At 33.4% G+C, this 14,594-nt stretch overlaps 1 protein-coding gene across 2 annotated transcripts in view; it reads right to left on the bottom strand.

The window, feature by feature from the left end:
* LOC106882475 (uncharacterized) overlaps positions 1-14,594 on the bottom strand; it is a 39,378-nt gene that overhangs the window by 4,624 nt on the left and 20,160 nt on the right. For both annotated transcript variants that reach the window (XM_052969176.2, XM_052969178.2), the window contains one exon: positions 3,400-3,513. In XM_052969176.2, the coding sequence (XP_052825136.1) occupies positions 3,400-3,513 (114 nt within the window). The remainder of the gene's footprint in view (positions 1-3,399; positions 3,514-14,594) is intronic.

Below are 14,594 nucleotides of genomic sequence, written 5' to 3'. Positions count from 1 at the left end.
ATGTATGTGTGTGTGCTTATGTACACATGCATGAATGTGTGTGAGTATATTATATATATTTTATCTGTTTTGGTCACTGGACTGCACAGCCATGCTGGGGCAACACTTTGAAGGATTCGGCTATGCAAATAAGCCCGAGTGCTTTTAAAATTTTATTTTAAAAGGTAGGTCTGGGGTTTATTCTATCAGTCTCTTTTGCCAAATTGTTGTTACAGGGATGTAAACAAACCAACAATCGTTTCCAAGCAGCAATGGGGGACAAACAAAGAGGCACAGGTGCATACATGTACATGTACATACAATGGGCTTCTACAAAGTTTCCGTCTACCAAATCTACTCACAACTCTTTGGTTGGCATGCAGCTACAGTAGGAGACACTTGTGTAAGGTGCCATGCAATGGAACTGAACCTGAAACCATACGATTGCAAAGTGAGTTTCTTAATCACATACAATATTGATATACATCATCATCATCATTTAACGCCCATCCCCCATGTTGGAATGGATTGGATGGTTTGACAGGAACTGGCAAGCCAGAGGGCTGCACCGGGCTCCAGTTATCTTGTTTTGCATGGTTTCTACACCTGGATGCCCTTCCTAACACCAACCACTTTAAAGAGTATACTGGGTGCTTTTCACATGGCACCAGCACATGTAGGCACATTTCTCTGTGTGTGAAGTTTTAGTTTTAAAGTTCATCTGTATGATGATGATGATGATCAGCCAACAAGATCTTTCATTTCAAGAGTCATAGGCAGACTCCATACAATCACGAGTCATAGGCAGATCCATACAATCACGAGTCAATGCTTGGTTCTATTTTTGTTTATGTCTTATGTTTTGACTTGAAAAAACAATCTTCCAAATGTTCCATTTTCTTTACAATCTTCCAGAGATTTATAACTCTACCTCCCAGTATTGTGTACTCCTTTCTCTTTGTTCTGTATGCATGTGTGTCTGTGTACACATATGCATATACAAGCATGGCTGTGATAAGAAGCATACTTCCCAACCACATGGTTCTAGATTCAATCCCACTGAGTGACACCATGTCTACTATAGCCTTGGGCTGACCAAAGTCTTGTGAGTGAAAGAAACTCATCGTATATATACATGTGTGTTTCTGTCTGAATTTGTTTCTAGCCACTACTTGACAGCAGGTGTTGTTGTGTTTACATTTCCATAACATAGCAGTTTGGCAAAAGAGACTGACAGAATAAGTACTGGGCTTAAAAAATAAGTACTGGAGTTGATTCATTCAACTAAAAAATCTTCGAAGCGATGCTGCAGTCAAATGACTGAAACAAGATTATATATATATATATATATTTATTTATTTATGTGTTTCAGCCAAGTGGCTGCGGTCATGCTGGTGCACCACCGTGAGACTATATATAGTTACTATTATGTTAAACGGTCATATGTCCAAATTTGGCCAAATGCCTTTTTTTTAATATCTATTTTTACTTGCAATCGCTGGTTCTTTTGGTCAAACAATTGTATCTCCAGCTGCCAAGATCTCAAAACTGTAGTACAATGGTTTTGCTATGGAATGGTAAAACTACTTTTTCGTTTTTTGAAAAACCAACATTTTGGACTAACAACACTTTTGCATAATAGCAACGATCTATATATATGTATATATATATATTAAATTCATCTTATGTTGAAAGTCAACAAAGAAAGTTTGCTTCAGAAGCGTTGAGATATATTGAAAAATACAGATAAGGAAATAATTTTATTCTCAAACGCAGGAGAATGCTAATAATGTAAGCATGAACAGGATATTTTGTTGAAAAATCTGTTGGTGGCCAGCCATGAGACTCAAACTCATATCCCTGTGATTACGTGTCAAGTGCTTTACCATTAAGCTAAACTGCCCAGTGACAAATTTTCCTGCAATTTTAGGATATATAAATCTAGCTTTATAAACACTGCTATCATCATTTGTGCCCATATTTTCCATGCTAGACTAGGTTGGATGAAGCTACTTGAGGTACTCTACAGTTTGTGTGCGTATTACACACACACACATATTATATTACATGTTAGTGCATCTATATGTGGAAGTGATGGTGGATTGTATTTCTATTATAGCAGGAGAGAAGGGAGAAAGTATACAAGTGCTGTGTGTGAGTAAGTATTGGATGTTCAGGTAAAGACATTGTTCTTTATGTTTCAGTATGTTTAGTTCACAAGAGATACCATTTTTACTTGCAAGTTACTTGGGGATTCTGGTGGTGCTGGTGCCATGTGAAAAGCACTGGTGCTGATGCTACATAAAACAACCCCATGTTGGTGCTACTTAAAAAGCACTTGTGCTGGCACCATGTAAAAAGCACCCAGTATACTCTGGAAAGTGGTTGGCATTAGGAAGGGCATGCAGCTATAGAAACCATGCCAGAACAGACAATGGAACCTGGTGTGGCTCCTGGCCTTGCCAGCTCCTAGCAAACCATCAAATACATGCCAGCATGGAAAACAGGCATTAAATGATGATGATGATGATGAATTATACATTTGGTGGTAGGAACGACATCTAGACTTGTACTAACAATAGGTAAATGTCTGAACTTAACATTGTTGTTTAGCCCCAGGTCAGCACTCACCGAGTAAACTTATGATCAAGAGCAGTGAAACCATGATCATCCCATCTATTTTTCAGGCATTCTAAGCTATGTTCTAATTTTTTTGTGGTTCAGAAGCTTGCTTCTCAACCATGTGGTCTTGGATTCAATCCCCATTGCACGTCACCTTAAACAAATGTCTTCTGATATAGTTCTGAAGCAACCAAAGTCTTGTGAGTGGATTTGTTGGACATAAACTGAAAGTGTGTGCGTATGTGCATGCACATGTGGGTTGCCCTTGTTCTGACATCATGTGATGGCTGTAAATGATGATCATCATCATGCAGGTGATGTTTGTTTCCAATCTTTCAAGGAAAGACATATCTGGGCAAAGGAAATCTTATCTTCTTTGGAAACGGGAAGGTTGGCAACAGGATGAGCATCCAGCCATAGAAAATCTGCTTTGGTAAATTCCATGTGACCATGGAAGCATGGGAAAGTGGATGTATAATGATGATGATGAAAATATCCAGGACCACATTAGCCAATGTATCCTTCCTTTCTTAGGCAGTAGAGTGTGATTTGAGGAAAATTTCCTTACTTTTTCTAACATGTTGAGGGCAACAACATGGATGCTCCCTCATTACTTGTGAATGGTATTCATATATGATGAGTGTGTTTGCTCGTTGCAGAATGAGAGAGAGAGAGAGGGAGGAAGAGAAAGAAAGAGAGAGAGAGAGAGAGAGAGGAAGAGAAAGAGAGTTGAAGAACTAAGTGAAGCCTGTAGTTAAAGGAGGGAATGGGTAACAGCCCAACAAATTCTAAACCCACCTGCCGCTGCTCTGCCATGTAATTTTTCATCTCCGTCTTGCAGTCGGACACTACTTCAGCTCTGATCTGGCTCAACTTCCGTCTCTCATTCTGCACAAGGTCATTCAGCAGTTTCTGACAAAATGTGAAAAATGCTTTTGTTGATCAACAGTTTCTTGTTATGTGTTTATAAATATCATCTGTGTGTATGTATCAGTGTGTATATTTACTCATATATATATATATATGTGTGTGTGTGTGTGGGTATATAACTGTTGTTTCTCTTAGTGTTCACATCACTTTAAGAGAGACAAAACTTGAATACTCCATCTACCCAATAGTCTGGAACAGCTCCAGCTAGGAAAATAATCAAAACCAAAATTTAATTTTCTATCTTTCCTTTGCATTTGTAATATTTTCTTCCGTTTCAACAGGAGAGGTCACCAGAGGAAATAAAACTTAAAAGAAATTTATTAAATCAAAAAAAAAAAAAAAAAAAAAAAGAAATTAAGTTCACTGTAAACAATATATATATAACAATATATATTATATATAAAGGGCATTAACTGTGTATTAATGCCTCACGCTATCGAGGGACTAAATAAGTAAAAAAACTACCAAAAATATTTTTGGTAGTTTTTTTTACTTATTTAGTCCCTTGATAGCGTGAGGCATTAATACACAGTTAATGCCCTTTATATATAATTAAATATATCTATGAAGAAATGATGAATTTTTTTCATTACGAAATTTTTCGTTATTTTTTCATTATGAGTTTTTTTTCACGCTGACTACTTGATAAATTCTTATAAAGAATTTATCCTATATTATATTATAACAATATATATCCATTTGACAAGACAAGACAGTTTACTGTGATTAATGAGAAATAAAGTTAGTTTATCTATCGCTGGGATTTATGATATAAATATCGGAAAGAGTAAAAAAAGTGAAGTCAGCTGTGTCAAGATTTGGTCTTGGAACAATAAGGAGGTACCAAACTGGAGCACTCCATATGTTCAACTATCTCAGCAGGTTCCACAATATTATTCTATTCTTCCAAATCAGTCCTGGGCAAAACTACAGCTCTTCGGCCACATGTGGCTCACAGGACGACTTCCTCAATGGCATGCCTAATATCACAAGGAAAATAATGTTAAAATTACCTTCAGTTTTTTTTTTATTAGTGCGGCTTGCCTGGTGATGAGCTGTGTTTTGTGTGACCCAGGAAAATTTGTTTTGCCTGCTTTTTTCTACATGGTACAAAGCCCAGTTTGTTTAAAAGTCTGGGTATTGGAGACATGCTTTTGCTAAGAGTATCAAAAACATCATACCCCCAGGGAATTGTTTACAAAAAAGAAAACAAAGGTTTAAATAAATAAAATTACAAAAAAATACAGAGAAACATCAACAAAAGTTGTAAATTAAAATTAACAAAAAAGCCACAAAAAATTATAGATGAAGGGCTAAAAAAATGAAAATCACAAAATTACAATATCGATGAAATTAATTTGTTTTTTTTGCAATAGGGATTGAGACATCTGTAAAAAGTTAGAATTAAATGAAAATTTCAGGGAAATTCAAATTTAAAAAACAAAATGAAAAAAAAAATTATAGCCATGTCAACAAAAGATAACAAAAGAAGAGAGGGACATAAGATTTCTGTTGAGCTAAGATCTCTCTCAATACACTGGTTTCAAATTCTGGCACAAGGCCAGCAAGTTCAGGGGAGGGGGTGAGTCAATGACATCAATCCCCAGTGTACAACTAGTACTTAGTTTCTCAACCCTGAAAGGATGAAAAGTAAAGTCAATCTCAGCAGAATTTGAACTCAGAACGTAAAGATGGACAAAATGCTACGAAGCATTCTGCCTGGCATGCCAACCATTCTGCCAGCTTGCTGTCTTGTATTATATCTCAATATATTAGCAATCAATGCATCAAAGTGGTTGCAACATCAGAAACACGTCATAAAGATCACAACCGCTTTTGTAGATCCAACAATTCTTAACCCTTTCAATACCATTCCAGCTGAAACTGCCTCTGGCTCTGTAGTACAAATGTCTTGTTTTTATAAGTTTTGAATTAAAATCTTCCACCAAACCTTAGTCACAATTTATGTTCCTAACACTAGCTGAATGATGACTAAGTTATTTTACTAAATTTTTTGTTATATTTTAAATTAATTGAAAGAAACACAGAACATCTCAACAGAAATATGGTAACAGGAAAACAGGAACATTTAAGACGAAAACATGCAAACTGAAAATGTAATCAATATTTGATTAAAAGAATATAAATGAAGTTTAAGAACATTTCAGAAGGGGTGGGGAGAAAATAGAGGTTCTTAAGCTAAGAACTTGATAGAAATTTTAACTGAATGTTCAGCAGAGATTATTTAACCAGAGATAAAGCTTTGATTGTTTTTCTTTTAAAATTTCTTTTTAGTTGTTTCAGTCACTGGACTGTGGTCATACTAGGGCACTTACATTGAAGGGTTCAGTTCAATAGTCCCCTCCACCCAGGGTCCATATAATATTTTGTTACAATTTATGACACAAAGTGAACTTCTTAACCACACAGACATGTCAGTTGAGGACCACTGATAAGACTTGTACCTATAATTGATATTCTATAAACCTGGGCAGAGTCGGTCAGTGGTGTTATTTCTGGAAGTGATGTCTCAATTGTTGTCTCCTACACAGCATAACTGTCACTGAAGTGAACAATAAAGTCATCCGTTTTCCAGGATTGAACAGAATTTAGCTCCTGTTAGCCAGGTCAGTACCTGGCTTCTCGTTCCTAAGGTATTTCTCGATGTTGGCGTTATGATTATTATTATTATTATTTAGGTCACTGCCTGGAATCGAACTTGGAATCTTGGTGTTAGTAGCCCACGCTCTTAACCACTATGCCATTTGCCCATGGGAATGAGAACCCAGGTTTGAAATTTCCTCAAGACACCTGATGAAGGCTGGAGGGTATATCAGCCGAAATGTGTTAACAACAAACAAGATGAGGACAACTGGTACTCTTTATTATTATTATTATTTTTTTTTTTCTATCAACCCCGAAAGAATGAAATGCGAAGTGAACCTCCACAGAATCTGAACCCAGAATGTAAAGACAGGTGAAATACTGTAAAGCATTTTGTCCAGCATGCTAATGATTTTGCCAGGTGACCGACCTTAACCACCCCATCCCTAATAATAATAAAACAAACAAATTAAAGATGTTACCCCCCCCCCCCCCCCCAAGCATTGAGAGAAAACATGAAGAAAACAAACATCAGAAACATGAAAAAGAAGCTAATGTAATTATTGTTGTTTTTTTTTATCTGCATCATATCACATCATTTTTTTTTTCTAATATTTTATGTTAAATGGTGGCATTCCTAGTCATAGCCAGCCCAGTTACATAGAGTTTGTTTGACTGACACTGGACAAGGTTTTCAACTCACAATTCTTCAAAAAGAGATGATACAAAATATTTAATTAATTAATGAGGAAAGGAGACAGTGGAAGCAGTTTTTACTTTGGAGTCTTTGTTAATGAATACATTCTGAGACAAGCTTGGAAATACATGGTTTTTGCAGACAAGAGAAAAATTACAAAATGTTTATCACCAATGAATGAAAGAATGGGTGGGAGTGTGTGTTAGATAGATAGATAGACAGATAGATAAATAGATAGAGAGAGAGAGAGACAGATATATAGATAGACAGGTAAAGATAGATAGATATATAAATAGATAAAAGAGAGAAAGAGGGGAGATAGAGAGAAAGAGAGAGGATAATTGCTCTTGGAGGATTCTACATTTAACTGAAGAAGAAAAATTTATAGTTTTATGTGTGAAAACTGAAGGATTAAGCTGATTTTAACTTTACCTATATCCGTAGTAATGAAGAATGAAATATCAACATATAAAAAAACTACATACACATGTATACGAATATAATTGTGTGTATACATATATATATATACATACAGGGCCAAGTTTTTTTTACAGATACATTGAAAACATGTAGTATTCTAGTTTCATCTTTTTTGTCACAGTTTTTCATATTTGTGTACGAGTCCCTTACAGTTTGTTTGGAACAGTAAAGTTTGTAAATTCATTGTCAATGAAAATATGAAAACACTTTGATAAAAAGAAATATAAAAATAGAACAGTGTTGTTTTCAATACACACACATACACAACACATGTAATGGCTGTAGTATAGAAAGCGATGTCTCATTTTAATGTTAGGTTAAAAATTATGTGCTGTGAATTTTTTTTTTTTAATTGGGCAAATTAGTTAACAGTTTTATATCTATATGGTGAGTCTAAAATAGTTTTGGGCCCTCTTGATGCATATATGTTAAGCTTTTGATTTGATTTTGCCCTGGATGTTACATCCAAGATCTGATCACAAAAACCTTCCCACCATTATTCAGATACTGAATTTAATAAGTTCTGATTTAAATCATTCATTTTTTAAAACCAAGTGTTTCTGGTGGATATATAAAGTGAATGAGAAAATGAATGAATGAAAAAATGAGCCCTCATTCAGCTGGTTTGATATGGGGGAGACCAAGAAGAAAAAAAAAAGAAAGATGAGGCTAAGTTTGGCGGTGGGGTTCTGAATAAAAAAAAAAAACAAATTAATGAACATATTCTTTAATTATCTTGAATTGAAATATATGGAATGTTTCTGACAGTCAGTTTGTGGCAAGAGGAAATCTTGGCTGGAATAATAAAACCAAAAGTCAAAAAATATATACATGCACAGGATTCAAAACAATTTCAGACATCAGGGTGTGTATATATTAAAAGTGTTTGTATGAGAGTTAAATATTGCTTCGTGTGTGTGAGTGTGTGTGTTTGGGAAAAGTGTAAAAGTTACTATAATATTAGTTAGTTTAGAAACAAAAGATGTATAACTGCCTCCCCCTTTAGCAAAAAAACAACAACAACAACAAAAAAAAAACACAGTAACATTAAGAACACTATCAACAAAATTATAGAACAATAAACCAATATATATTTGTACACAAAGTTATATGCCCACATGACAGTTGTAAACATCACAATGATTTGCACATTAATAAAAACTTGTGTGAATATAAGCAGACTGCTGTCAAAATATGGGTTGATGCAATGTGAATAGAGCATAATATGTAGATTTTATGAATGCAAATAATGGGAATTTGATAGGCAGATCCTTTAGAATATTGTCATACACTTCTACAAAATAATGAAAGCCATCCTAATACAAATAAAGACAAAAAAAAAGTAGAGGGATAAGGGATACATGTGTTAAGGTTATACAATAGTTCTCCAACTGTTATAGTCAGACATGAGACCAAAAAAACACAACCATATTATAGAAACAACCAATGAATATACAACAATACAATTAGGATCCAATAACATAGATTCTCGACTAAAACAACAAAATGAAATAAGGTTACTGTAAAAGAGACGATGTTAATTAAAATAGCAGTTAATCAACCATTAAATAATTAACAAGTGGCTATCAAGCTTTTGGAAAAAAATTTTCTTAAACAATTGATCAGCCTCACAGATACTTATAATTTCTGTAACATACATTACACACATACATATACTACACTACATTGTGTCTAGATAAAAAAAAAAAAAAATTAAATTGATGTAAAAAAAATCCAAAAAACGAAATATTCTTTCAATGCCCCAAAGGCTCTACTTGTTTAAAAACTATAAAGAAAATCTTTTCATTAATAAAAATCATTGACATGTTTTTTTAATGCCTTTAAAAAGTGTTTCTTGACAAGCATTTTACAATGTATATTTAATATATAATTTAGATGCATTTACAGAAATGATAGTCAGTTTTTATTTGACTAGTGTTTTTTTTTTAAAGGAAAAAAAAAAAAAAAAAGACTGATGTTGGGGAATAGTGAGCAATGAAAAAGATTGCAGAGAACTGAGTGAACATTGATGATGAAATTAAATAGGGGACATGTTAGCAGTGAGTTTTCAGTCCGGCAATCAACTTTATGAATTAGAACCAGTGAATTTAGAATTATCACACACTGGCTACGTATTATTTTGTCTTTTTTTCTTTTATTTGTTTTTATCACACATGCCAGGGAAATAAAACAACCATAGATTTTAATCAGAGAACTAGCCATAAAATTGTAAGTTATACAGACTACCTTGTCACCACCACCATTACCACCACAGGGCTGCAACTATAACTAAAGTTTAAGTGCTGTCTATCAAACTGGACTATGGAAGGTTAAAAAACAGGTAGCGTCTAGCTACCAAATATTGGAACTACATTTAGAAGACTACTTAGTGATTATAGTTCATTAGTGCCTGTTTTCTTTAAGGATGCTACAACGATAGTGCTATAACAAAAATTTTTACTAAAATTCAAACAACAATAATATGGCGGAAGTAGAGTCCTTTCTTCTATGATGAAGGATTCTGCATAAAACATTAGTTTCAGCTTCATCTCACAGGACACAAATAAGCACTTCTTTATCTTTTTTTATTGTAATTCTAATTTTCAACTAGCGAACCAGCAATGTGATGTTAAATATATCACAAATAATTTACTACAAACATTAATGGCATTAAATACTAAACACAGTCACCCGAGGCCGCTGGTCACAGAAATTTCACATATTTACACCACAGCTTAGTGATGTCAGATATTTTATCTGTTTAGAATATACTAACACTAGGTAACGGACATATTTCCTGTAAATGTTACTGGTACCAAATATGATGAGTATTTTTTCTAAAGAAGTCAGTGGCACTAAATATTAGGTTAACAGATAAATTTGTTGTCCCCACTACCTGACCACTTAAAAAAAATCCTTTCCAATGTTATTTGAATTAACACAAAAAATATCTTTATCATAGTGCTTTAGTTTTTTTCTTTTTAGCTCTATTCTTCCTCTACAATTTTTGTTTATCATTTTTGAAATCTGAATAAATTTTAACTCTTTTCAGATATACGACAATGGAGTGCCTTGTAGAAAAACAAAACAAAACAAAAAACAATCAAATTTGTCTGACAACCCAATATTTCCTAAAGAGGTTTTAGATATTTTCCAAATTTCTTAAATCCTCTGCAGGTTTCATATTGTATACACTTTCCCCTCTATAAAAATCACTAACAGCAGTTATTCTATATGTGTATTAGATAGATCAATGGTACCAGATACATCACATATCTTCTACTTGGACCAGGGATATTAAATTATTTTGTTACAAGTAATAACAAAAACCCCTTACAGTTAAACAGAATATTATTATTATTATTATTAAATAAGACCTGCTACAGAACATTAAATAGCACATAATATAATAAACAGTAAAACATCAGGTGGGCCTTGCTATGGATCACCACAGAACTAAACATTGTTCCATCACATGTAAGACTACAATATATCTAAACAGTGCTTTTTATCATTTAACAGCTACTATAAAAGATCAAACACCAGACTTAATATTTATCATCACATAACACTTGCTACAGCATCTGAGATCATATAGTAATAGTTTTTTTTTTTTAAATATGGGTGTCAGCATAATTTGCTAATTCATCAAACATACGCAATATATATCAAATATTTTTTTGTTTAAACTTTACAATAAATCATCACTTTAGATTTTTTAAACTTTTTTTTTTATCCATTTCCAAATTTTTTCAATTCTTTTTTTTTTTCATTTCAATATAAAATACCTGCTTAAATAGTTTGAACCAAGCCTGCACAACATGTCACCCGTGACAAATTTAGAAATGTTCGTTTAGGATAAAATTAAGAGATAGTCTGTTAAAATGACAGGGAAAGGAATAAAACTTTCTATATGTATGAGGCCAGAATCAAAACCCCCAAATCATTTCTTTATCCTTTATTTACGATTCATAATTAAAAATAGAAATATTTAAAAATCTTATTTACTTTACTTGAAAAAGTTAACTGCAGCCTGTAGCAATGTGACCACCACCATTTTCTAAGCTGTGCAGGCTTGGATTCGACATTGATTATATAATTATATTTGTTTTTTAAAAAGAGTAAAATTTGTCGAAGGGGGTTAAATTAAATAAAACATTTAATCCAGATGAGATATTTGAAATATCATGGACAGTAAATCTTTGGCAAGAGGAAAACTGACAAGACAAAACATGGAAGTGACATCTTGTGCAGATTGTGGCAATAGTGAAAAACCTTACAATCAACAACAAATGTGAGAATTAACCCAGAATTCTAAAGTATACACGTGTAACTGATACTATATTTGCCAGCATATTTAATGAGGTTACTTTTGCTTTTTATATATAATGAAAAAAAAAAAAAAAGTAAATGTATTGTATATACCACAGTAAAAAAAAGTATTCAGGCAAGAAATTGTACACCATTTAACAATCTCATTGCCTAGCATTATATTACATGCACCTGCAAATCCAATATTACATACACCTGTATACCTAATAATTATGTACTTTACATTATGTTCGTAATTAAAAGAAAAAAAGCACAAGAAATATGAGATTATTGTGCTGGACTTCTTCCTACAAGGTCACAAGTTCAAACCTTACTACAGCAATTGTGTAGTGACACCCAGGTAGAATGTAGAATTATACTTGGCTGCAAGGTATCAGCACTTCTTAGATGAGTAGTCAGCAGTATGAAGAGTATCCAGGTGTAAAAACAAATTGTGCCATTAAAATCATTTCAACCATATCAACATGGAATAATTAATGCATTAACAGAAAGAAAAAAAAAAATGATGATAATGCTCATCACCACGCATTAATTAAACTATGCCCATCCCCCACAAAACATCTTGTCTTATATCTCAGTAATATAATAATTAATATCAATTTACCATGTTTCGGTCACCAGAATAAATAAATAATATATATAAAAAAAAGAGAAATTTCTATATTGGCTCCATTCCACAATAACTTAGCTTGGCTTTATTCCCCCTCCCCCCACAATGTTTTATTTCTTTTTTTTTATGAGGGAAAATAAAGGTGCAATTTTTTTTTGTGGTTTTCTTCCTTGAAAATACAAAAAGAAAAAAAAATGTTTTCATTTCCTTGCACAATGATACAAATGGAATAATAGAAGCAGTTGAGATATAGGCCTGATGTACATTTTGTGTGAGGAGAAGCTAAATTCTTTCAATTTAAAATGATTGTTGCAGTTTCTAATAAAAAAAAATTCCAATAAATAGGTCGACATCAATAAAACAAAAAAAAATATAAAAAGGGAGTCTCTCCCAAATGATTGAACATACAACAAAGTCAGTCACAGCACTTGCTGCCCACAAAAACATATGCTGAGGTTAACAATGGCAAGAGTTAACAACACGTGCAATCTGCTTTCAACATTGTCAAATGCTTTCTACATAAATAAATTATGTGGTGAGGTTATTGTAAGTTATTAAGATAATAATGATAATTTCTTTGGCTTAGGAACAAGGTTCTAATAAAAGATGTATGGTAGAGTTGATTGAATCAATCCCCCAGTATATTACTAGTATTTACTTTTTTTCCCTTTTACATTAAAGCAATATTTTTGGGTAGATGTAATATTCATATTTTAAATTAAAGAATTAACCCCTATGTACCCCAGGTTCCTTTGCTTTAGGTCAATAAGAATAATCATTAATATTTCACCAACAACTGTATTTTACAAAGATATATTTAATTAGTTATAAAGATTGAAGAGTCATTTAAATATTACATTTACATTTTGTTGAATATTGGCAACTGTGGTCTCAAATTTCAGTTTAGTTTTTTTTAATAATGATTTTTTTTTTTAAATTGGGACATTAATGGGTTGATAATAAATTTGGGCATTAATGGGTTTCTAATATAAACACGAAGCCTGAAATTTGTGGGAGGTAGGAGCTAGTTGATTACATTGAGCCCAATAGTTGTCTTACTTTATTTCTTTCATCCTCAGAGGGATGAAAGACAAAAGTTGACCTCAGTAGGGTTTGAACTCACAACATAAAGAGCTGGAACAAATAGCACAGAATAGAGAATTAATAATTTTTGCCAAAATAAAAATTTTGGCAGAAGGCCAGTTATTTCATGGTGGGAGAAGGGTAGGTGGGTGGGTGGGGGGGGGTGTTGATTGCAACAACTCCAGTATTTGACTAGTACTCATTTTACTGGCTCAGAAATGGTAAATGGTCAAGTTGACCATGGCAGAACTTTTAACTAGGAACATAAAGAGTACAAAGAAATGTTGCTAAGCATTTTGGTCAATACGTTAATGATTCTGCCAGCTTACCACCTTAATTATGTTTTTCTACTATAGGTACAAAGCCTTAAATTTTGGGCTTGTCACCTTAATTAGATAATTAATGCAAATGAGTTCATGGAGATCCAATTAGATGATGGGTGTTCTATTAATTTATTCATAACTTTTCTGCTCTTCAGGGGTTAACCGATGAATGGTAATAAAATCTATTTTGTTATTTATAATGAAATATTCTTTTCTACAAGGCCCAAAATTTGGGGGGAGGGGGGGGGGGGCAGTCGATTAGATCGACCCCCAGTACACAACTGGTACTTAATTTAACAACCCCGAAAGGATGAAAGGCAAAGTCAACCTCAGCAGAATTTGAACTCAGAGCGTAAAGACAGATGAAATACCGCTAAGCATTTCGGCCGGAGTGCTAACGACTTTGCCAGCTCACCGCCTTATTTATAATGAAAGATTGAAACCAGAAGCAGTGCGAAACAGGAAGCTGAAACAATCATTCGTATCTTTTATGAAATCATTAACAAATATAAAAAAAAAAAGACAATGTTAATGAAAGCGGGGGGGGGGGAATTGAACCTGCAAACACAATTTACCAAGAGCTGGCCACCATACCACAGCACTTTCCAGTCTTTAACAGTAATGATTCCCAACTTTGGCACAAAGCCACATATTTGGGGGATGGGGGAGGGGAGTATGGTTAAATAAATTGATGCCATCAATTAACTTTTATATCAGTGTATTAACCCCAGAAAGATGAAAAGCTACAGTTAAACCCTAGTGAGAATTGAACACAGGTTTTAAAGAGAAGTAACTAAATAATACTCAAAGACGCTTTGTCTGATGCATTACTGATTTTGTTGTCTGTTACCTTTTAATAATAATTGTTTCTCACAAAGGAACAAGGCCTGAAATTTAGTGAGGGAAGGGGTCGATACTATCGATCTTAGTAAAC

This window comes from Octopus bimaculoides, chromosome 7 (assembly GCF_046866305.1).
Source record: "Octopus bimaculoides isolate indiv1 chromosome 7, ASM4686630v1, whole genome shotgun sequence".
Lineage (NCBI taxonomy): Eukaryota > Metazoa > Mollusca > Cephalopoda > Octopoda > Octopodidae > Octopus > Octopus bimaculoides.
This window is presented reverse-complemented; position numbering and strand designations above follow the sequence as displayed.